The sequence below is a fragment of the Micromys minutus genome (assembly GCF_963924665.1).
Source record: "Micromys minutus genome assembly, chromosome: 6".
NCBI classification, from domain to species: Eukaryota; Metazoa; Chordata; class Mammalia; order Rodentia; family Muridae; genus Micromys; species Micromys minutus.
The window spans coordinates 52724468-52747703 of NC_137975.1; the positions used below are offsets into that span (position 1 = coordinate 52724468).

General features: G+C 41.9%; 1 protein-coding gene across 2 annotated transcripts in view; it reads left to right on the forward strand.

Moving 5' to 3' along the window:
• USP6NL (USP6 N-terminal like) overlaps positions 1-23236 on the forward strand; it is a gene marked incomplete at its 5' end in the record, with an annotated part of 127966 nt that overhangs the window by 50022 nt on the left and 54708 nt on the right. For both annotated transcript variants that reach the window (XM_080918303.1, XM_080918302.1), the window contains 2 exons: positions 18807-18874; positions 22266-22348. In XM_080918303.1, coding sequence (XP_080774429.1) covers positions 18807-18874; positions 22266-22348 — 151 coding nt within the window. The remainder of the gene's footprint in view (positions 1-18806; positions 18875-22265; positions 22349-23236) is intronic.

A 23236-nucleotide genomic window follows, 5' to 3' on the forward strand; every position in this document is an offset into this window, starting at 1 on the left:
AAATGGGTCAAACTTCAGGTATGGACTGTGAGAAAAGCCAGTGCCTCTTGTTCATAGTATTGAAATAGCCAAGAGTGTTCACAGTGGAATTTTGTTCTAACTTTAAATAAGCTCCCTTTCAATTAAGCTTTGTCCTCTATGATTGTATTGTGTTTTTTCAAAATAGCCGTTTATTGCTGATAAAGTCTTATGGAATGCACATTCCTTAGGGGAAGGACACATTTGTTGGTTTCTTAGTATCTTGAGACCGGGCATACAAGGGAGTTTGTGAGATGTCAACTGTGGATCATTACTTTATAAACTGAACCACCTGGTTGACTCTTAAAAACAGTCACTTGAGGCTAGGGTTGGTCTAATACTTGCTATGCAAGCATGAGATTCCTTGCCAATCTCGAAAAGCAGTGTTTTTGTTTTTTTTTTTTTTTTTTTTTGTTTTTGGCAAGACTATGGTTGATTGGCAAGATCAGTACCATGTACAAAGTAGTTTCAACTCTCTAAAAAGCACTTACTAAAATATAGGAGGTGAAATTCCCAAAGACATCTACTTTAGAACAACTCTGATTTCTTTCAGTTAGCTGAATTGACCAGGAGCTTTACAAGGGGACCAGTTACTTGGCTTATATATACTTAGGTTTGAAATGTTGGAAACAGCCCTGTCAGCATTTGTGTGACCTTTAAATCTCCCATTTTGTTCACGAGGTGATCAAGTTTGTTTCTCTGGGACATCTCTTCGGTTCGCACATTGAGAAGAGGTGATTCAGTCACTTAGTCTCACTTTTAACCCCTGTTCACTACGTCCATATGCCTTCCTGAGTGGCTGCTGGAAGAGGAACTATTGTTTGGTTTTCTTTTGATCTCAGAGGGAAAGTTGGAGCCTTGGTCATGGTGTCTCTCTTCATTTACATCCTTGCTTTCTTTAGAGCAGCAAAGAAAGTCGGCACAGCTGGTCCATCGGCAAAGGACCCTGTATTTTCATAGCCACGTTGTGACTCTGTTCAAGTTGATTTTATTAAGGGACAATATTTACAGTCTCAGTACCTTCAGGAGGTTGTGATCTTTTGGAGGAACTGTGTTTTTAATCCACATTTGCATTTGTGGTAGTTAGATACAGCAATAAATGGTGCTCATAAGTTTTGAATGATGTTTTGGAAAGTTTAACCCTCTCATTTTCCAAGTGAAAGCTCATCTTTTGTATTCTTCATCAGCTTTTTGTTTGCTTTATGTGATGGGCTGATAGTGACTATCCGTGGAATTCTTAGGTATTTGTAGACATAGGTCAGGATTATTTTGATTACTGTAGTTGATTTCCTTCCCTCTTTCCTTCTTTCCTTCTTCCTTGTCTCTCCTTTTTTCTTCTTTCTTTCTCTCTGTCTCTCTCTCTCTCCTTTAAATTGTTTTTTAGCTTTCTGAATAAAGCCTCATAAGAAAGTTGAGAAAGTTTATCTTTTTATTTAGCATAATTGTTAAAAAAGCTTAAAATGTGTTTGTAAAAAATTTTTAAAGTATAATCTTTATATTTTATTTTTTAGGTGTTTAGTAGACATGTGTGGTATATGCTTGTGTGTATATGCATGTAATTGCATGTGTATGTGTGTGTGTGTGTGTGTGTGTGTGTGTATAGACCAGATGTTAATGTTAATGTCAGATACCCTCCATCACACCCTTCTATTTTTGTTTTTTTCTTTTTCTCTTTTTCTTTGAGAAGTGAGCCAAATATCTCACTGTATCTGGGGATTACTGGTTTGGCTAGAATGACGGACCAATAAGCTCCGGGGATTCTCCTGTCTCTTCTCCTGGCCCCAAGCATGCATCTGGTGTTCCCAACTCTTACCTCCTGAGCCATGTCTCCAGCTGTATTTCTAAACTCTTTGTATTTCTAAAGCCATGTTTTTGTAATCCGTGCCTCTTAAGGTGTTCAGGAAAGCCAGTGCTGTGGAGCAAGGTCGCAGGCCTTTGCTTTCCTCAGTATTGTTGGTGTACACCATCAGCTCTGTAGATTGTGTCGGAGTCTGGGTTGTTTGTGTTGTCATGTTCTACACAGTATGTTGATGATTTATTGTAGGTGCTGGAGAAATTCAATCTCATATAAATTTTTGAAACAAAATTCTGGGGAGATACATGATGTATGACTTGTACATATGGACGCTGGAGGGGGTGATATTGCGTTGTCTTAGTAAAGCCCTTGGCAAAATAAATGACTTCAGTGGGGCTGGGGAGGTAGCTCAGAGCATCTGTTCGTTCTGGGGACTTGGGTTTGGTTCACAGCACCCACACAGCGGTGAGTAACTGTCTCTAAATTGAGTTTCCAGGGGATCTCATGACATTCTTTGACATCTATGGGTACCAGGCGTGTGGAACATGGACATACATGTAGGCAAGACACTCATACATATGAAATTAATATATCTATTTTTTTAAATTACTGAAGCTTATACATTTTTTGTTTTGTTTAGTTTTTGTTGGTAATCTTTACCCCCAATTCCACCCCCACTGTCATCCCCACAGCTTTCTGTGCTGTGATAGGGTCAAGAAAAACAAATCTGCGCTGACACAAACTAGCTGGGCAGAGAGGCTGACTTACTAGGTCAGTGTCTCAGGAAAATAACCACTGACACACACTGCCTTCAGGAGTTGCTGCACAGCTGGAACTGATGGATGTAAAATCTTCAGTTATCAAGGATGTGGTGAGCACCAAAGCCCCTCATCTCTGAAGAGTTAGCTGAAGGAAAGGAAGTAACAGTTCAGGACAAAACAGCAAGGGGAGTAAAGATGAGGGGATGCTGTTCAGCTGAGAGCGAGTTTAAGGCCAGGGAAAATATCACAAGGAGCAGGCTGTCCCCTCAGCCTTCCTGCCTCCCCAGTGGAGCCATTCCTCTCGCTGCCGCTGGGAGCAGCACGGCTCATTCTTTCCAAACATCTTCCTCAGGTGTCCAGAGCTTGGGCCTTCCCTGCTGGTGTGGCTCCATCTCCTGTGGCTGCTGTGGGCAGGTTTCCTCTCACTGCATGGCCCAAGCACAAAGGTGGCATAAATGCATTGAGATTAAAGCACTGGCCACTTTATTTCCCACCCTGCTGGTACTCAACAAAAATTCCAAGAAGAAGGCCTGAGAGATGGCTTACTACCAAGCCTTCTGGTCGGGGTCCAGTCCCCAGGACCTGCATGGTAGGACAGAACTGACTCCCACAGGCTACCCTCTGATGTCCATAGTCCCACTGTGATAAGTGAGCACACACATATAAGTAAGTGTGATTTTAAAAAGTTTTAAAATGCCACATTGAGGACTTGTACAGCAGTGTTATGTACTCTGTACAGTGCAGGCTTCTTACAGCAGTGGAAAACACTCATGTATAAGTCAAGAGTTGTCCATGCCAACTCTAGTTTGTTTATGTGTTTGTATAGGGGATAAGAGTGTGTACGCTCATACCTGTGCATGTGGAAGCTATAGGTCAGCCTTGAAGTATTTTCAGGAGCCATCCACCTTGCTTTTTGAGAGTCTCTCACGGGGACTTGGGACCTAGGATCTGCCTGTTACTACCATTCCAGTGCTGGGGTGGACGCAAGCACACACCCAGTGCAGCTGGCATTTTTAAGTGTGTTTCATGCTTGGGCACAGTAAAAACTTTACCAACTGAGCCACAACCTCGATCTTGCTCTACTTTTAAATTATGCATACTGATATTCAACGTGATATCGAAGTCGAGTTTGTATAACAGTCATAGTAAGTGGATGCTGTGGGAAGCAGCTGTGCCTTCACTGAGCAGGAAGACAATAGACTCATGTCCTATCCCTTAAGCTTTGTGAATGATACTGAATTTGCTTTTAGAAACTGTCTTTGTTAGGAAATACTAAAGTCTGTACAATATTCACAAACCAGAAGTTGCCAGTGATAGATATGTTATGTCTTTAAAGATATGTCTTTAAAGTTTGATCTTTAGAATTAATAAATTTCTGCTCCAAAAAACCGTATGTGTTATATAAATATATAAAAATGATTGAGAAGAGTTTGAACAGAATAACTGTAGAACTGAATTCTATTACTGGAGTATAAATTAGAGACAGAATATAGGGTACAAAAGCCCTTTGTGGGCTCTTTCTTTTCCTGCTCAGCAACTTGCAGTTGGAAACTAGTAAGATATTTTTCTAAAAATAAAGCTTTATTGTACTTAGTGGTATATGGAGTAATACCAAGCTGCTTTGGTTTAACTTTTGGAGAAACTTGCATACTTGTTTATAATAAGCAGATTCCACAAAAGTTCATTTTGTATCCTTAAACACTTTAGCACATTATAATAATAGCAGTGAAGCAAAACCACCTCAGAAGCATCGCCTCAGTGCAGCTGAGTCAGGGGTGTTGAGGAATCAGTACAGTGTCTTCTCTTATCTAAAGATGTGATTCTGAGACCATGGAAATCAACCAGCCCACTTTCTGGTTCCTAGGCACTGGTTTTTTTTTTTTTTTTTTTTTTTTTTTTTTTTTTTTTTTTTTTTTGGTAGCATATCATCTATTAATTGTGGAGTAGACAGATGTGTTCTCATTTCTCTGTAACCTGTGTGGCACGGTGCCTTGATGCTTTCTAGATGCATGTTGAGCTTGAGGCTCCCATGCTAACACAGCGGAAGACAAGCAGCTTTACCCCCAGGTTTCACTTTTCTCATTGAGCTTAGGAACTGAGAGTTCCTGTAGTGGGTAACCAGCCGTGGGGCTGTGGAGCCAGGTCATTTGTCGTCTGACAGGTAGTGAGGCCCAGCTAACACGGGAGCTGATCCGAGCACCCGCTCTTCCACCAGGCCTGGTTCTCTGTGCAGCTTTGTTTCCCTCCTCTGTCTCATGGACTCGGGTATTTCCTTGTCTCTTACACTTTTTTTTTTTTTATTTAATGTTGAGCTAATACTGACAAGTTTTCTTGACAAACCTTGGTTTGTTTGCTTGTCATTCTGTTTATTCATAGACCACATGACAGGTTTAGAAAACCTTGCAGCCCTATTGCTTTGGTCTGAATGTCACTCTGGAACTTAAAAGCTTTATGATCTTTGCTGCAGGCGAATTGATCTAAAAATATCACTGTTTAATGACCAATAATGATACCTACTTCATGGTTCTGATGTGAAGAGATTAGACTATACAGAATAAATGCTAGCTGTTACCTGTGAGGCCAGCCTTTCATTGCCAACTTAATTTATCTGGTCTCCTGTGACCGGTACATTTTGTATAACTTTTGGTACTTATACTTTACATAGTATACAAGTATACAAGTATACCCACTTAGTATACAAGCCACTAGCATAATAGTAGTGATGGAATGTAAGTAATACCATTTCATAATAAGCACACATGTACACGTTGAAATGCTTGTGTATGACGTTGCTTAGAATTATTAGAATTGGAGTGAATTGTGTTTAAAACAGCTGTGTTGTGTGAATTTTGAGATACCATGCTTGACTTTAGGGCATTTTAAATTTTTGTGAATGGATTTTTTTGATTGCATATATGCAAGTGCAAAATATGTTTGCTATGCCCTGAAGGCCAGAAGAAGGCATTGGACAACCTGGAAACTGGAGTTACAGATAGCTGTTAGTGGGTGGGTGCTGGAAGCAGAACCCTGGTCCTCTGAGCAGACAGTGCCCTTGACTGCTAAGCCATCTCTCCTTTTCATTGGGCATTTAAAAAAGGTAATGGGGTAACATTCTTTTTTTGTGGTAATGATACTTTGATTCATTCTCTGCTATTCATTGTTATCAGATTGCTAGGTTTTGATAGCATTATGCTCCAGTGTTGGGGATTGGTTCTAATGCTTTGATTTAATCTGGAATATGCATATCCAAACCCTGAAGGCTCTTATCACCAATTGATTTTTGATCAATCAATAAAGATGCTAGCCTCCAATGGCTGGGCCAAAGGAGGCACGGCAGGACCCCTTAGATTTGAATAGGCTAGAAACTGGGAAGAAGGGAGACAGAGAATTGCCATGACTCAGGGGAGAAGTATGGAACACAGGAGCTGCAAGAGAGAAAGCCAACCAGCTATGTAACAATTCAGGTAGGTGGACACTGGCCACTTACTCAGTGGACCTGGGGTGCCTGTGGAAGGTTTAGAAGTGCCCAGACTTTGAGCTAGCCAAGGCATTTTAAAATAAATTGGGGTGTGTGTGTGTGTGTGTGTGTGTGTGTGTGTGTGTGTGTTCCATGTGTGAATCCAGATAGCTCCTAGGCGGGTGTGTGTATACGATCCTCCAGGAGCCAACGTGGTGTAGCCCAAACTCACCGCTGCACTCCAGTTTGAACCAGGAACTCGTACACACTTCAAAGCATGACAGTGCAGTTCTCTCTTCATATTTAGCTGGTACTAGGCAGTTTGTTTCAGTTTTGGGGTAGTTTGGCTTTTAAATACCATTTTAAAAAGAACAGAAAAATACAATATTTGGATGAAAGTAAGTTTTCCAAACTGTCTGAAATTATTTTCTATTGGAGTAAGCAGTCAGTGAGTCACCTTACATTCCTTTTATCTCCTATCTATAGCTTGAGTGGTGATCCATGCCTCTGACCCCAGCACCGAGGACTAAGACAGAAGGCTCCTGAGTTTAAGAGCAGCCTGGGCTATAGTAATGACTTAGGTCAGCAAGGCTATGTTGTGAGACTTGGCTCAAACAACACCAACAACAAACTCTGCTCTACCTGCATTATTTTTTGTTAATCCTTACAGGATCAAATTCAATACAGGCTTTTATTGCCTATACCATACACATTTATTTTCTGAATGTCCTAGAAAGAGCTGTAGGAAGGGAGTAAGTTGTGGAAACTAATTGTAAAGGTAGTTGATTCACTGTCAGTCAAGAGCATAGTGTTTTAGGAATGGTTACTTTGTACATTAGGCTATGATTTGTTAGTTTTGCAACTTTTTTGTTATTTTTTATGTTTGTCCTAAAGCCCAAGTTAAAAAGAAAAAGAAAAGGCATAGTTGCTATCCCAAATAATATTTAGAAATTGCTCTTTCCTTCTTTAAAATACCAGTAGTCTCCCTTTTGCATCACTGACTGACACTGGTGTGATTAGAAGGCTGTGGAATCCAGATGCAAGTGTATAAAGGCTGGGCATGACAGGACATTCCTCTAAGCTAGCATTCGGGAGCTGAGGCAGGAGGATTGAGTTTTCAGGTTTGTTTCTAAGGAAAGTATTGTAAGGACCAATGCAACTGGAGTATCTGTAAAAAGACTGCCGTGGCACACATGAGTAAACATGGCATTGAAGCAGACAGCCTGGATTTCAGTCCTGGGATGTACCTTAATTCCAGCATGACCTGAATGTTTAATCTCGCCACATCAGTCTCATCTGAAAATGACCTAATCATAAGCCTCCCATAGCAGGTTGTTGTGTGTGTGTGGGGGTGTGAGTTCACATGTGTTAAATGCCTCCCACAGTATCTTCTTTCAGGGAGTAATATCTCAGTAGACAGCTCCCGGAACATCCACAAACAGGGAGTTGTTTCAGCCATGTTTCCAGCAGACAGTCCTGCTGGAAAAGCAGTTAAGGTGTAGTCTGCCTCTGTTGGCCACAGTAGGCGAAGGGAGTGAAGTGACTCATCCCTTGTCTTGGGTGTAAGTATCATAAACATCTTACACTCGTATTCAACAGTTAGTAATTATGTTTCTCATCAGCAGGGATGGTGTTTAAATATTATTACATCACTCTGTTTCCTTTTTCTCTGTGAGTCATTGTATGAAGAGGAGTTACTAGTCTAATGTTGAGGCTTCTCGGAGTCAGTTGTGATTCATTTTTGTCTTAAGAAGTAAGGCAGAGAAGATATTTCACTGGCTGTTTGAAGACATGGCATTGAATTTGCAAAAGGCTCCCTCATTTGGCTTCTCTTAGATGAACTAAACTTCCTGTGGGGCAGGCACCTCCCTCAACAGGGAGGAGAGCAGAGCATAGACAACAGGTGCTTGGAGACGGGGACAGAGGGAGCCAGCTCTGACGCTTTAGATCCTTGACTTTAAAGTCCTTTTCCCTGGACGGCAGAGAGGGGCGTGTGGGAGAAGGTCTCAGATGTTGCCCTGGACCTGAAGGATGGAAACCCTGGAGAGTATGGAGCCTGTGGTAGTGAAATGAGACTGAGAAGTCCTGTGTGGGAGCCAGAAGGGAGACAAGGCCTGGAGAAAACAGGTGGAGCGTAGGACACAGGCACCGTCTTTATCGTCAGAAGTGCTACTCTAAAGAAACACGTGACTACTAGGCCTAAACTTTAGAGTCCACACACATGTAGGTGCCAGCTACAAGCAGAGTCTGAAAGGTGAGTAAATATGTAGGAGAGACAGAAATACACATTTGGTAGTGGGAAAAGTATATGAGCTATGATAGATTCCAGAGAGACCAACATGGAGGCCAACATGGCAGCCAACTGCCTTTTGTTCAGAGGTAATAGAAGAGACATGTAAGCAAATGCCAATAAAATTCCGTAGTTAGCAGACAGAAGTCTGGAGATCAAAAGGCAGTGAAGAGCAGAGCAGCCGGTAGTTGAAGTTTGATTTAGCTTGAGTGGGGGAGAAAGATTTTCTCTTATAATATGAGTCCTTGTCAGCAATTGTTTTTTAGGACTTTAAGAAATTATTTTGCTTCTTCCTAGATACTGGCAAGCAAGTTATAGAAGCATTTTCAGGAATTGTTAAGTTACTTTTATGTAATGTTGAGTATCTGCCTGATGTTAGATGTATTGGGCATTTTACCCTGTTCTCACTAATCTAAAGCGTGTGCGCTTACTGACCACTCGTCTGTTACAGTTAATCTTCTCATACCACACAGAGAGCTGTGTGACTGGGTCCGGCTGTGTGCAGTGGAAAGACGCTGAAGCTGCAGCTGCTTGTTGCGGTAGAGCCCTGGCCACGGTGCCGAGCTCACCGCCGGGAAGAGGGAAGACACTGGTCCCTGCCTCTGCCTTCTGCTTGCCTTTAGCGTCCGAGCTCCTAATGGAGATTTGTTTGGAGATGTATTCTGTAAATTTAATGAAAAATAGTTAAAGTCATTTAAAGCATGACATAATGGGAATGTTGACAATAACATTGGCAGTAATGTAAATATTTTGAGTGCGGTGGTAAAGCATTTACTGATAGAAGATAAAAGATAATATTAAAGCATTTAGGCTTATTTCTTTGGTATGCTTTTTTATATGAGATATTGCATATTAACCTAGAAGGATGTGAAATGTATATGGAAACATGTTTGGGGAGGACCCTAATCACTTCTGAGGACTTTTCATATATCTGGCCTTCCCTGGCTTTCTTGCCTTTCCCATGGTCACTTGTACTGTTTTTATAATTCCAACTTTGATTAGAATCTGTTGTTTGTTGTTCCAAAGTGAGCATAACCGAGAGGGCAGAAGGTCAAGTGAGTTTAAGGATTAGCCCGTGAGCTGAGGAAGAAAGGAGGAGATAGAGTTTTCCCTGGGGTTGCTCCTTTCTTCAGCCTGTATGTAATATGGAGCTGACAGTGCAGAGATGGGGAGGTGGGACTGCATTGCCATGAGGGACCTAGCGTGGTGGGCAGTGTGGCCAGGAGGGTGCTGGCCTAGCGCTCTCAGAGGACTGCGGCTGTGCCCTTGCTGGAGATAGACCTGGATGCTTCAGAGCAAGCCAGCCTAGACAGCACTGACCCACCAGGCGGTGATCCCTGGGGCCTTTTGTCCTGAGTTCTTCACAGTTGTACTTTGACTGTGGTCTGCTTAGCTCTACGTGAGCATTCCAGCTTTGCATTTAGAGCCTGGCAAAATACACGCTGACATTTTGAGCACTGGGTGACTACCCCGGACGTCTTAGCACTTACACAGAACAGTCTCACCTCCCCATCTCCCATGTTGGTAGCTTGGCCACTATCCGTGGCACAGTGTGCAGCATGGAAGTTAACAGCTAGCATGAGCCAGGACTCACTGCCTCTGCCTCTTCCCCTGTTGCTGCTAAGCCCATAGGTACCAGTCTGTGTGCTTATAGACAGTACATACGCACTGCCATCACGTGTACTGGTAGGTAGACAAGAGTCAAGCAACATTTTTTAATGGATGCCTCTGGTTCATTTTAACAGAAAAGAGAACATGAAATATATGGGGTAGTGGGTTTGACTCGGCAGTGAAGATCTGCTGCTCTTCCAGAAGTCCCATGTTGAGCTCTAGTTCCTAGCACCCACGCTGGGCAGCTCACAAGCAACTCCAGCCCCAGGGGATCTGACACTCACTGCCTTTCGTCTCTGTGGACATGTATGTGTTTACACAAATACACATGCATGCATTAAAATAATAATAAAATATGTATGTGTGTAAAATACACACATTTTGTGTACTATAGAGAAATTTTAGTGTTATAAGTTGCTTATATGAAGGAGACTTCAGTTTGTAGTGAGCTTTATATGTGTGCACGTCAGTGTTTATTTTGGAAGATGACAGTGTATTCTGAATAGTAATAGGCAACACAGTTTTGTGTAATCACAGTTTTGTGGGTCTACTTTTTAAATTTTTTTTAATTGGATATTCCCTGTATTTACATTTCAGATGTAATGGGTCTTCTTAGATACTGTGGTGAAGTTTGTAGACGAAATGTTGTAGGTGTCAAGGTCACATGAGTTATCCTTCTCACGTGCCATTATGGTTCATGCTCTACCCCTTTGTATTTTACTTCATATATAGACTTGTGGCTTTTTGTACTATTGACCTGTCTGGGGGACGGTGGTGGTCCTAGTAGTCTGTCACTCTCTTTCTGGTGCTGTGACACAAACTTTGACAACATCACACTGATGGTGGGTACCCTGGAGACTAGTTGGATGTGATGGACCACGAAAGCATCTTGTAGTCTCCATCCTAGTGTAGATGGGTTGCTCTGTGGGCAGCTATATATTTGACACAGGGTAATGTCTATCGCCTCTAGTGATTTTTTTGGATCCTGTGTTTCCTTCTGTTTTGATTCTGTAGAAAGTTGTTCTATACTTGTCATAAAAGATGAAGAATATTTTGTTTAGGGCTATTAAAACTAGTGCCAGGATTACCGCTATGACAAAGTGAATCGAGATCAAACGCAATTCCAAATATAATAAGGATTTATACTGACTAATGATCCACAGGGGTGGAGCTGTGTCAGTGACTAAAAATGACCACGAGACAAATATAACAGGATTCTTGCTGAAGGCAGGCCAGGATGATCAGCTATCTAGGTGAGAGATTTGCACTACACTGAGTTTGCAGGATTCTTCCTACAGTTAGGAGAGAGCACATGGGACGAGGGCCAGAGTGTGACCGACAGGGTGCCAGTGACTTCTGTTATTTTGATATATATATATATATATTGTATAATATAAATATATATAATTATAAATATATATATATTTTGTAGTGTATTCTCACATTGCTGGTCAAAGAAGCATATAGAGGTAGCACACTTTGAATTCTTATATATTTATGTTGCTGAAACAAGAAACAAATTGCCATATGGCTTTAAAAATACAGATTTATTTATTCTCTTACAGTTCTGGAAGTGAGAAGCCTAAAATCTGTTAAGTGGGTCAGGAAGGTTGCTTCTTTCTAGAGCCACCTGAGGAGAACAGGTGTCCTTTCATCTCTGTCTCTTGGGACTACTTCTCTCCAACCTCTGCCTTCAAACCACATAGGGCTGTCTCTTCTGCTCTTCAGGATCTTTGTGATGGAGCTGGGACCACCTGCTTAGTTGAGTACTCTCCTCACAATCCCCGTCAATGACAAGTGCGACCCTTTTCCCTATGTGCTGATTCCACAGGCTGTAGGGATTAGGCTGTGGGCATCACAGTAGTTTGTGGGAAACATTCTTCAGTGTATCTCAGCTTGTTACTTGGTAATATTTAAAGCGTATTTCCTTTTTCTCATTTGTGGCATAAAACTGCAAGTTCATGGTAGTCTTCCATAGGACTTAGAAAGCTGTGCCTCATTATCTTGTAGCTGCTGAGAAGTGATTCCCACTCCTTGGTGGATGGATGACTTGCCGGTTTCCTCTTCTATCCTCCTGCGCTTCTCAGATCTTTTGTTGTTGTTTATTATCCCTGTCCTCAGTGGAGTATAAACTTAATTCATGACTCTCTAGTTCAGTATATTTACTGTTTCTAGACACACAAAAAGTAACAGGGCTGTTAATTGATGCAAAATGTTTCCCACATTATAGGTTCTTGCCCATTTAAATAAATGATAATAATAAGGAAAAACAGATACAAGAATAAAGTTTCCATTACAAGTATATGGTTTATTAAAATTTTTGAAATGTGGGCAAGCAAGATGACTCAGTTCCAGCTGGATGACCTAAATTCAGTCCTTGGAACCCACATGATGGGAGAAGAGAACCAACCTTACAAGTTGTCTTCTGGCCTTCACACTGGTGCTGCTGTGGTGTATATGTTTCCCTTCTCCGCCCAGAAAGAATAATAAACTCGTCTTTTTAAAGTTCCCAGGAACACTATCTTACCGTGTGTTTAAAGTCCTGACCTGGCATTTTAATTAATTAAAAATTAAAATTTATGCTAAGGTATAAAACAGACTTGAAAAGTACTTCTTCTTAGATTTATGTGTGCGCATGTGTGCATATATGTGTGTGTGTGCGAGACTACGTGTGTTTCATGACAACTCTTGTTGAAAGCCGTAGGAATGCGGCTAATTTGGTGTGTCAGAGTGGCTTGTGAAGCTGCTTGTATAAGGCCCTGTGTGCTGTGAGATGGAATGTCGGGTGTAGGCTGCTGTGGCTCCTACTTGGGATTCAGCCTGAAAGACATGTTTTTCTCTCAACAAATATCATCTTTGTTTGAGTATCTGTAGTCCAAGTAACCACAGTGAGAGGCCTTATTCCTTTGGAGAAAGAAAGTCTGCATCTCAAGCTTCTTTTCCTGTGCTTGTTTCAGTTTAAGTAGAGCCGCACGGCCTTTAGTCTCTGGCAGCTGCAGGGTGTATGCGGTCCCACCTAACACTCTGCATAGACCTTGGAGTAGACCACTGATCTATGAGGACTGAAACAGCTGTCCCCTCTCAAGGCCAGCCTGATTATCTAGCCGAGGGTAATGTGCTTTTAAAGTTGTTTTCTATACTGACTGCTTACCTATCTGAGTATTCACAGGAAAAGATAGTCTGCTCTCAATGTTTTATGGGATTGAATTTGAAATTTAGAAGTGTTGTAATGTGTTTTTAAAGAATGTAGTTCAAGTAGATACTTACAAGTTTGGGGGGGTTTAAATGATTTAGACATCGAATTATGTCAGATCTTAAATTGCTTTTGAAAAATACTGTAGTTGTCATTTTCTTCCATAAAGTTGTGCCTAGAGATATTTTTCCATAAGCTTGAATATTAAACGAATATACTAGTAAAGTAAAGGGGCTGTTTAAAATATTCATTCCTCATATTTCTTCATGGTTTTATTTTTAAGGATGGGATTCTTCTTTACATACATCTTTTTAACAGCCATGTTGAACTTACAGTAAATCATGGGAGCACCTGTCTGAACTCTCACTTCAGGACGGCACGTGCGTAAGTGCTGAGGAGCAGAGGTGCGCTGGACAGCAGTTGCCCAAACTTCTGCATACTTGAACAGATGTTAGGTGGCTTTTAGTGTTGTGGGTTGTTGTTGTTGTTGTTGTTGTTGTTGGTGGTGGTGGTGGTGGTGGTGGTGGTGGTGTGTGTGTGTGTGTGTGTGTGTGTGTGTGTGTGATGAAAGTTTTAGGGCAAAATTATTCTCACAATGGAGGTTTTAAATAAGCAATCTAGTATATGCTGAAGGCTTGTCAACTAAGAGAGCAGGAAACAAATTTTAAGCAGATTTACTAAGCTGTAGGTGACTACCATGCAGTGTGAGTTACTAATGTCTACAAATTCAGCAATAGACAAACTAGTATTTTCTTTCTGTCTCTTAAAAGAAGCATATTTGGCTATAATATATAAGGTTAGTTGAGTTTTTAATCTACTTTCTTTCTAGAATACATTCACTAATGTTAATAAAATCTTCTCTCTAGAGCAACATACAAGGATAGGGCATTTATAAGGGAATTCTTAAAACTTATTTGCTGGAGAAAACTGTTTTGACAATGTTAAATAAAGTGCATGATCATTCTCTCCAGAAACCAAGGTTTCATTTATTTCAGAACGATCGCTATTAGACAGTTAGGGTTCCCTGCTAGAGTTCTCCAGCCTGGCAGGGATCTGAGTAAAGGTTCGTACAGAGCAGCTTGCCTACATTTTCTTGGATTATTGACACTGTAGGTCTCATACATATTGTTTCCTGTTCTTTTACTCCTTAAAACTTTTCCTTCATATGTCAGAAATCCATCTGCACCCCTAGGAGGGGTGGGGGAATAAAGGCCCACTGTAAAAGATACCGTAGGAAAACATGTCAACTGGTTTAGAAAGAAGCGTTTAGCAGCTCTGGTTATCCAGGAGCTTAGCAGGTCTTCAGATTCCCAGTTTCAATTTAATTTCTGTGTACTGGCTTTCCTCTCCTTCAGTAGAGGCATGAGCGTATTGTTTCAAAGCTGAGCGACAGAGAAGAAATAGGGTGACGGTCTGCTGTTTATCTCAGACTTTTCTGTGTTCTAGTTCACTGTAAACATCTGGTGAACAGCCAGTGTGTGCTTGCTTACTCTGGAGCCTTTCTACTTCCTTACTGGTCACGCTTGCACTTCAAGAGTGCTTGTTCATATTTTGTACTCTGAGAAATGTGAAACACCCCTCCCCCACTCCTTCTCACCCGTGAAGCAGTGTTTCCTGAAGTGGACACAGAGAAGAACGTTTCACTAAAGCAGGCCTGTGAAGGGATGAGAGATGCAGGACTCCTAAGGCACATGCATTGGTTCGCCTTCATCGCATACCTGAGCTCCGTTTACCTTGACTCCATAGGGAGAACCCAACCAGAAAGCTGCTGGTGGCGCTGCGGCTTCCTGTTGCTCTGCAGACGGACCGATTGGCTGAGTGATGTCAGCTGACAGACTCACGTGCAGTTTCGCTGAGCCATGATCAGTGGCGAGGCAAGGCCTGTGGAGGACAAGTGATGTGTGAGAGAGTATAAGAAGGTCTGAAGGGACTTGCTGGCCTGGCTAGCTGTGCAGCCCTTCTTGGTCTCAAGTCTTTGCTGATCTTCACTTCATTCAGAGAAGCACGACAAAGAACTTCTGGTCACTCCCACTGACTTGTGCCAGTTTGGCCGAGGCTTGACTGTTTCTCCTAGGTCATGCCACCGCTGTTGATTTGTGTTTTCTGTCCCAACACCACTGAACTGGACTGCTGCTCTATTTGTGAAGTATTTGATAGAGGATGGAGCTGCTGCTCTTCACTCCTGTGGGCTGAACCGCTGATTTCCTGACAGGCAGATGGGATTTGCTCCAAGGAAAATTTTCTAAACGGGCCACTTCCGCATATCCTGATAACCTTTTTTTTCTACCACCCCTGGTTGGTAGTGGCTAGAAGGGAGGTTAAAGCATTTAAGAATAGTTATTAAAATTAGGAAAATTGAGAAAAATTTAAGCTTACAACTATTTTGCTGTTTTTTAAGCTAATATAAATAACTAATATAATATAAATAACTCATACTTTTTTAATTACCTAAGTGCCTAGAGGTAGAATGCTGGGTAAAGAATATGTCTTTGTAAGATTTCTGATGCATACCATCCAATAACTTTCCAGAACCTTTGTACTCTTGTATGTCCTGAGCTTCAAGTGTCTGTAGTGCTATAGTCAGCAGTTGTTCAGTCTAAGTGGATACAAAGTGATTTTTATCTTAGAACTTTTTAAAAACAACTTTTAATTTTGTAATTATTGAGGCTGATTTTTCCTCTATATTTTAGTTTGTTTTGTAAATTTATGTTTATATTTTTATTTTATGTGCCTGACTGTTTTGCCTGCATATATTTATGAGTGTCATGTGTGTGCCTGATACCCAAGGAGGTCAGAAGAGGGGGTTAGATATCCTGAAACTGGAGTTACAGATTGTTTTTGAGCAAAGGTGTTAATGCTGGGAATGGAACCCAGGTTTTCTGAAAGACCAGCAATGCCCTAATCACTAGGCCATCTCTTCAACCCCATGAATTTAGATTGTTTGGGGGAGGTAGAGCTGTGCACCAGTGTAATGATGCAGCAGTGTAGGACACCTGCATTGGAATAACCATTCTGAATCAACTTGACTGCTCTGTTCCCTGTTTACGTCCATGTGCTAGGGAATATGCCCTAATGCTGCTTCCCACTCCTCCAGTTTCAAAGGCTTGTTTTTCTGCTGGGGTGAGTGAGGGTTTGTCCAGGATCCTGTGCTCCGCTCTGTACACACAGTCCTTCAACAGTCCCTATATTTACCGTCTCTCCTATCTCCCTAATGAGTCCCTGTCTTCAGCGAGCTTTAGTCAGTTCTTCTGTCACTGTGAGAAAATGCCCCTGATAAACAACTTCAATCTGTTTGGTATCTCAGCCTCTGCTTGGCTGGCTCCACTGTTGTGGGCTTGTGGCAAGGTAGAATGTCATGGTTGATACTGGAGCAGAAAGAGAAAAGGCGAGGGGAAGGGTCCTAGGACAAGACAGGTCTTTCAAAAGCATGCCTAGTGACCTATTTGAACTCACCAGGGGGTTAATTCTTGGATGAGAATAATGTGCTCATGATCCATTCATCTCTCACTGTATGCTCAGCTAGGGACCAAACTCTCAGCACATCTCTGATGGACAATTCATATCCAAAAACTGCAATGCTAAAGCCTTTAAGGGAGGAGTTTCAAGAGTCTCTAAATTGTCATAGAAATGGGATTTTTAGGAAAAAGTAGATATGTGTGTTCCATCTGTCATCCATTTTGTATGTTTCAAATCATTTTTGTGAAGCAGTAGCTAAAGATGTGGGCTATCCAGTCAGACTGTCTGTTTTGATTTTAACCTTACTTTTTACTAGCTGTGTGTGTCATTGAGCTTTCTGTTTGACATTGCTAAACCTCACGTATGATTGGTTATTATCCGTGAGTAGTTAAGAATGGTACTTGTGCTGTGAGCGTTTGTGGCAAGGCCTGTTAAAGAACTCGGTGCAGTGTCTTGCTGTTTGCCAATGCTCGGCACACTAGGGCTGTTTTGCTACTTTTGTTCTTGTGAGTTTCCTGTTCTTAATGTTGCCCAGGCTTTTTATTTGGACAGTGTTGCCTTTTTCTCCTTGGTTGGTAATGCCTTTTACACAGTCTCTGATTTGGATTTGACATTTATTTTTATTGTGGTTCTTGGAACCTATTTGTTTCCGTCCGTCCGTCTACCCACCCACCCACCCATCTTCCTATGATAGTACACAAATCAAAGTCAGCGTGTGGAGGAAAGTGGTTATTTGGCTTATACTTCCATGTCACAGTCTTTCAGTGAGGGAGGTAAGGGCAGGAACTGAAGCAGAGACCATGGAGGAGTGCTGCTTACTGGCTGTCTCTCAGTGGCTAGTTCAGCCTACTTACTTACGGAACCCAGGGCCACCTGTCTAGGGGTGGCACTGCCCACAGTGGACTGGTCCAGCCAGTATCAATCATTCATTAAGAGATTGTTGCCGGGATGTGTGAACTGATCATTCAGAGACTTTCTCAATTGAGATTTCCTCTCTAGGTCATTTGCAGTTTGTGTCAAGTTGACAGATGACAACAGCCACCACCTAGTCGGCATACGCCCCAGCCTGTTTGGTCAGAGCGCTTTACCACAGCGATAGAGCAAGCTAGGACAACTCATACATATCTTATTTAAGCATAAAACAGTGTTCCCTGTGGCTCCCTCAGCATCCTTCCTGTTACTCATCCTTTCTTCCTCTCTCCCCTGCATTGCCCTGCTTCCCACTTCCCAGTTAAATCCTCCATTTCCTGTTTTTATATGAAAATCTAAGAGCTTACCATTTTAGTTTCTGTTTCCTATTCTATGAAATTTTGAATTCAGTTCCTAAGTTAATGACACAGGGACCTTTTACTAATTATGAAAGCTGAAGCTTGTTCCCAACTCTTAATCTAAATTAACCTTTTGCACTAACCTATGCTCTGCCATGTGGATTGTTACCTCACCTCAGTCCCAGCTCCTCGCTGACAACTCTTCTCACCTCTGATTCTTTCCCAGAGTTCCTATGCCTCACCTGTCCTCTCCTGCCAAACAGTTGGCTGTTCTACTCTTTATTAAACCAATCAGAAATGCCACAGGCAGTGAGCAAGGACAGCAGAACATCTTCACATGGTGCATAAAAAGGTTATTCTAACACAAACTGATCCTCGAGTATTGTATTTGTTACTTTCCTTGTTACTATGGCCAATTATGTCACTGTGTAAAAGACACAGCCAAGGAAAGACATGTTTATTTTGGCATATGATTTCAGGGGAATGGGGAAGGCAGGTGATGGGAACATGTTGCAGAGCCTCTCAAATTGTGCTAACCCAGCAAGAACTGCCAGGCTGGGCTCTGATCAAGGCCCACCTCTGTCCCCCTACCCCCATCTGCCAGTCAAGGTTCTGTGTCCCAAAAGTTCTACAGTCTCCCACAACAGTGCAACCAGCTCAAGACCAGACATGAACTTGGGAGGTGTGTGTATGTGGTCTGGGGGTTGGGGTGGGCTCACATCTCACTGGATTAAGACTACAACAAGGGTTTAGTTTTGTGAAGTGTATTGATAAATTTGCACTCTGACTTTATACACAGTGTTGGTATGATGGGTCAGTTAGTACTCTAAAACCACCTAAATCATCATCTTGATTTTATTTTTTGTTGTAGGCTGCATTGCTTTCCATTCTATTAGTTTCATGACTAACTTCATTATTCTCAGGATAACAGCCCATCTAAATTTGATCTTTCCACAGATCCGGACCAGGATGCAGCACTCAAACTTGCTCAGGAACGAGCTGAAATAGTTGCTAAATATGACAGAGTAAGTGTCTATATTTACTCTCTAAGTGTGTTTATTAAAAAATTCATATAAATAGAAAGGGGCTTGCATTTTGGAGAGCTGAAATCACAGGAAGTTTGTTCTCTTTGGGAGAAAATAGAATTCAATTTTTCCCCCTCTCTGAACATTCTTCCCCCCTCCTTCCTTTTTGCTCCCCCACCTCCCACTTTGCTGCTTTTTACCATGTGGGCCTGATCCCTTCTGTGTCTGTGTTACACAGACTTCCTAGAGTATTTGTGTCCTGGATTTCCAAAGACCCCATTTCCACCTCTCTGCAGAGTGTCATCTGCAGCTGCTCAGTTCACCATGTTGCCAGTGTCTTTGTTTATCGTCATCCAAATACCAGTCACTTCATGTCTGGGTGTATTTTGCTTGTCATCTGTTCTTTCTTCTAGAATAAAAACTCTTTGGGGTATAAAATTTATTCTGCTTGATTTATTCCTCTAAACTAAATACCTGGAACAATTTTTGACTCATAGCAGCTACTTAATAAATACTTGTATGTAAATATATAGAATTAAATAATCTTATATTAATACTTTATATGTGATCTGTGGATTCACTGTAAGTCTCAGCTTCTTGCATTTATGTCTCATATAAATTTAATTTTACCTAGCATTTTAGCCATATACTGTAATGAGAGTTATTTACCAATTTTCTAATTTTTTATTCTTTGAGAATCTCATACACTAGTACAATGTATTTTTATCATATCCACGCCGTTCCTCCTAGCTCCTTCCAGATCCGTTCTGTACCTCTTTTTGCTACTCTCAACTAGCTTCCTCCCCTCCCCTCCCCTCCCCTCCCCTCCCCTCCCCTCCCCTCCCCTCCCCTCCCCTCCCCTCCCCTCCCCTCCCATCAAGTCCAGTTTGTGATGCTCATAAATGCACACAGGTGTGTGCAGCCTTGGTGGGTTGTGCTCATATTACCAGGGACCACACCCCTAAAGGAGACTGACTCTTCTAGCATCCATCTCTGTCCGTAGTTCCTCAGCTCAGGATAGGGGCTTAGGACCCACTCCCTCCTGCTGAGGTCCTGACTGCTGAGAGCTCCTGAGTACACTGGTTTTGGTTGTACCCAGAACACACTGTTTTATCCTGTTCCTCCTTAACCTCTGACTCCAACAGCCGCTGGCCCCTCTTCCACAATGTTCATGAGCCTTGGAGGAGAAGAGGTATAACATAGAGAGCCCATTCATGATAGAGCACTCCTCAGACACTGACCCATAGTGAGGTCCTGTGTTAAGCGCTGTCTGCTACATAAAGAAGCTTCTCTGAGGAGAGCTGGAGGCTGCGCTCATCTGCACATCTGGGCTATAGAGAGATAATGTATTTAGAGGGCAATGTGATGCTGTAGGTTCACCCCTGGGGCAAATGAGCTCCCCAGCTGTGGATTCTTAGTCATATTTACTTCACCAGGCATGTGTTTCCCACTGTGAAGTGCCCTTGTCTTGGTAGCTTTAGTGGTCAACTTGGCACAGTCCAGAGTTATCTGAGAAGAGAAGCCTTCACTGAGAATTGTAGAGGTTAGTCTGTGAGCTTGTCTGAGGGGCTGTTTGATTGTTACTGATGTAGGAGGGTTCATCCTGCTGTGGGTGGTACCACTCCTTAGGCAGTCATCCTAGCTGTATAAAATAGACTGTTAAGCCAGCAAGTCAGCCAGCAAGCAGTATTCTTTCATGATTCTTGCCTCTAGATTCCTGCCTCGAGCTCCTGGCCTCACTCAGCCTCAGTGATGGATTGTGTTGTGCAGATAGATGTAGGACTTCCTCACGGCACTCATGGGCACATCTCGCCAGACTGGCCATTATTGAAGCTCAAGTGCGCACTGCTGACTCAGACTGTTCATGATCTCCTTCAGAAACCGAACCTGCATAGCGCCTCTTGACTCTGAGAGAGCTAGGCAGCAGGGAGTTGTTTGTACAACAACACATTTCTCTCTTCGTGACCTTTACCAGCATCCCTTTCTCTCAGTTTTATCATATCCCCATTCCCACCTAAACCTCCTGCCTGGTTTCCCTTAGCATGGAATTTTTCTTGGTTTTGGTGTAAAAGATTACCATCAATTTGTTAGCAACAATTTGTCTCCTTATTTATTTCTCTTTTAATAGGTTATAACATTTATTTGCAGGTGTTATCTTCTATGTCTCTGTTACTTGAACATAGTCATATATCTTATTTTTGTATTTTGTAAGAATAGCAGGAGCATGAAATTACAAATAGCCATCTGGCCCATGCCCTTTCTCTAGGGAAGCACAGAGACAGTGTTCAAACAGTCATGTCCCCAGAGTTCCCCGTATTGTGTTAGCGGTCAGTGTCACCCATGAAAAGCCCAGATAACTTAGTTACCTGCACAGTGGAAAAGGAACCAACAGCACTGATTAAGGACTGTAGTCACCTCTCTTCACTACCCAGCCCCTCACTTGGATACAGTTGGCCTAAGTTATGTCTAGGGAGACTTTAAAAAAAGTAATACAGAAATGCTTTCTGACAGTTCATGCCCATAGGATATTCATAGTCTACTTGAAGGAAAACATAGGAGCAGACATTATGAAATATACTCAGATGGAAGTGTCCACAAGTCTAAAATTTGAAGGGATGATAAATTGCATTTAGGTGTCCTAAACCTACCTGTATTACCCATGGGTAGGTGGTACCCAAAGTGCTTAGAATGCTGGGCTGAGGAACTAATTCCAGGCACCCCAGCAGTTAAGGGTCACCTATGACAAAGCAATCATACAGAGAGTTTGAAGAGAACTGCTAGGGATCGGCAGAGGACGTGCTGCACAGTGGGGAGACCGGAGAGCATGAGCCATTGCTAAGTAGTGCTTGCAGAAGTTGAGTTAGAGACTGAAGAATGCTCTCAGGTCTGACACTTCTTGTTTAGAAAGGGAGAGGGGGGGGGGGTTCGGGGAGCTTGCTGTATAGCTCTAGCAAGCCTGGAACTCAGAGATCTGCCTGCTTGTGCAGATTAATTCCTGAAGTGCTAGAATTAGATGCATGTGCTCCCATGCCCATTTGGAAGCCAGTATTTTCCTTTAGCAACAAGAATAGATTGAAGACTGATGTGGTTGGGAAACTAAGCAATGGAGGGACAAAACTGCCTTCTTTGAGACGTCTACATGAAAGGCCTGTTCTAGAGTGTTCACTTTAAAACTTAAGGTTTATCAGTTTCTCCTGTAGTAGCTTTCTTGTCCCCAGTGACTTCCCCTAGGATATCTTTGATGAAGAAGTACCTATGTCAGCTCTTGGTAAGGAGCAATGATTACACTGCCAGAAATAGCTGAGGTAAAAAAGTGCCCATGTGTTTGCTTCTTCTCTCTAGAAGAAAGAACACTACTCAGTATTGTAAATTCACCTCATCTCTGTTTCAGGGACGGGAAGGTGCAGAGATCGAACCCTGGGAAGATGCTGATTATCTTGTTTACAAAGTCACCGATAGATTTGGCTTTTTACAGTAAGTCACACAGATTGAACTCTGTCACTTTTTAGTTACAATCTTACTTTGGTCATCTGTTTATAAACTTTTTTTCCCCTAAGATTCCAGGAGTGATCTACTATAGTTTTTGGTTCCTAGCATTTTTAGCAGCCGTGGTTAATATTGAGCTATAGTTAAAAATATAACCTGTACTACCTTTGTGTTTTGTAAAGAGCACAATCAGTGTGTAAATGAGTTATATTAATTAACGGAATTAAATGTACACGGATAACATTTGTATTTTTAAAGTATTATAAAACATTTAATTTTATATGGTTGAATTTTAAAAATAGCTAGCAATTAGAAAATGAGTGTTGCACAACCTAAAACTGAGCAATGAAAAGATGCCAAATGGAGCTTCCTTATGGCTGTAGTCATGACATTGCTCCTCAAGACAAACTCTATCCCTCCTATGTTTTGTAGAGACTTGATCGAGGTAGACTACTGGTGATTCAGTTAGAAATATTTGGCTCCTAAAGCTATCCCATAAACTAATGTCCATCTGGTGTTTTAGGTCCTAGTGTTGTCTAAATTAGCGGTGTGTGTTCATTTTGCCTGTCAGCTGGCTTCTGGTCAGTGAATGATTCCCTATGTCATCTAGAGAAAAGAATCAAAATTACCTTATATGCTGTAAGTGTGCTGAGGTTTTGAAATCAGATGTGGGAATATTTCATGAAACTCTTTGTATGTTTAGAGTTGGTGCCTGTTTGAAACTGTCTGAAGACTTTGAAATGCACTAGAGGACAGAGCAGAGCTTGTGATCCAATCACTGTTTGAAACTTCTGCCTTTGTTGTTTTTATTTCTTCCTCCTTTTCCCCTTCCACTTCCCTCTTCTCCTTTCCCTCATTTTTCTCTCCTTCTCCCTC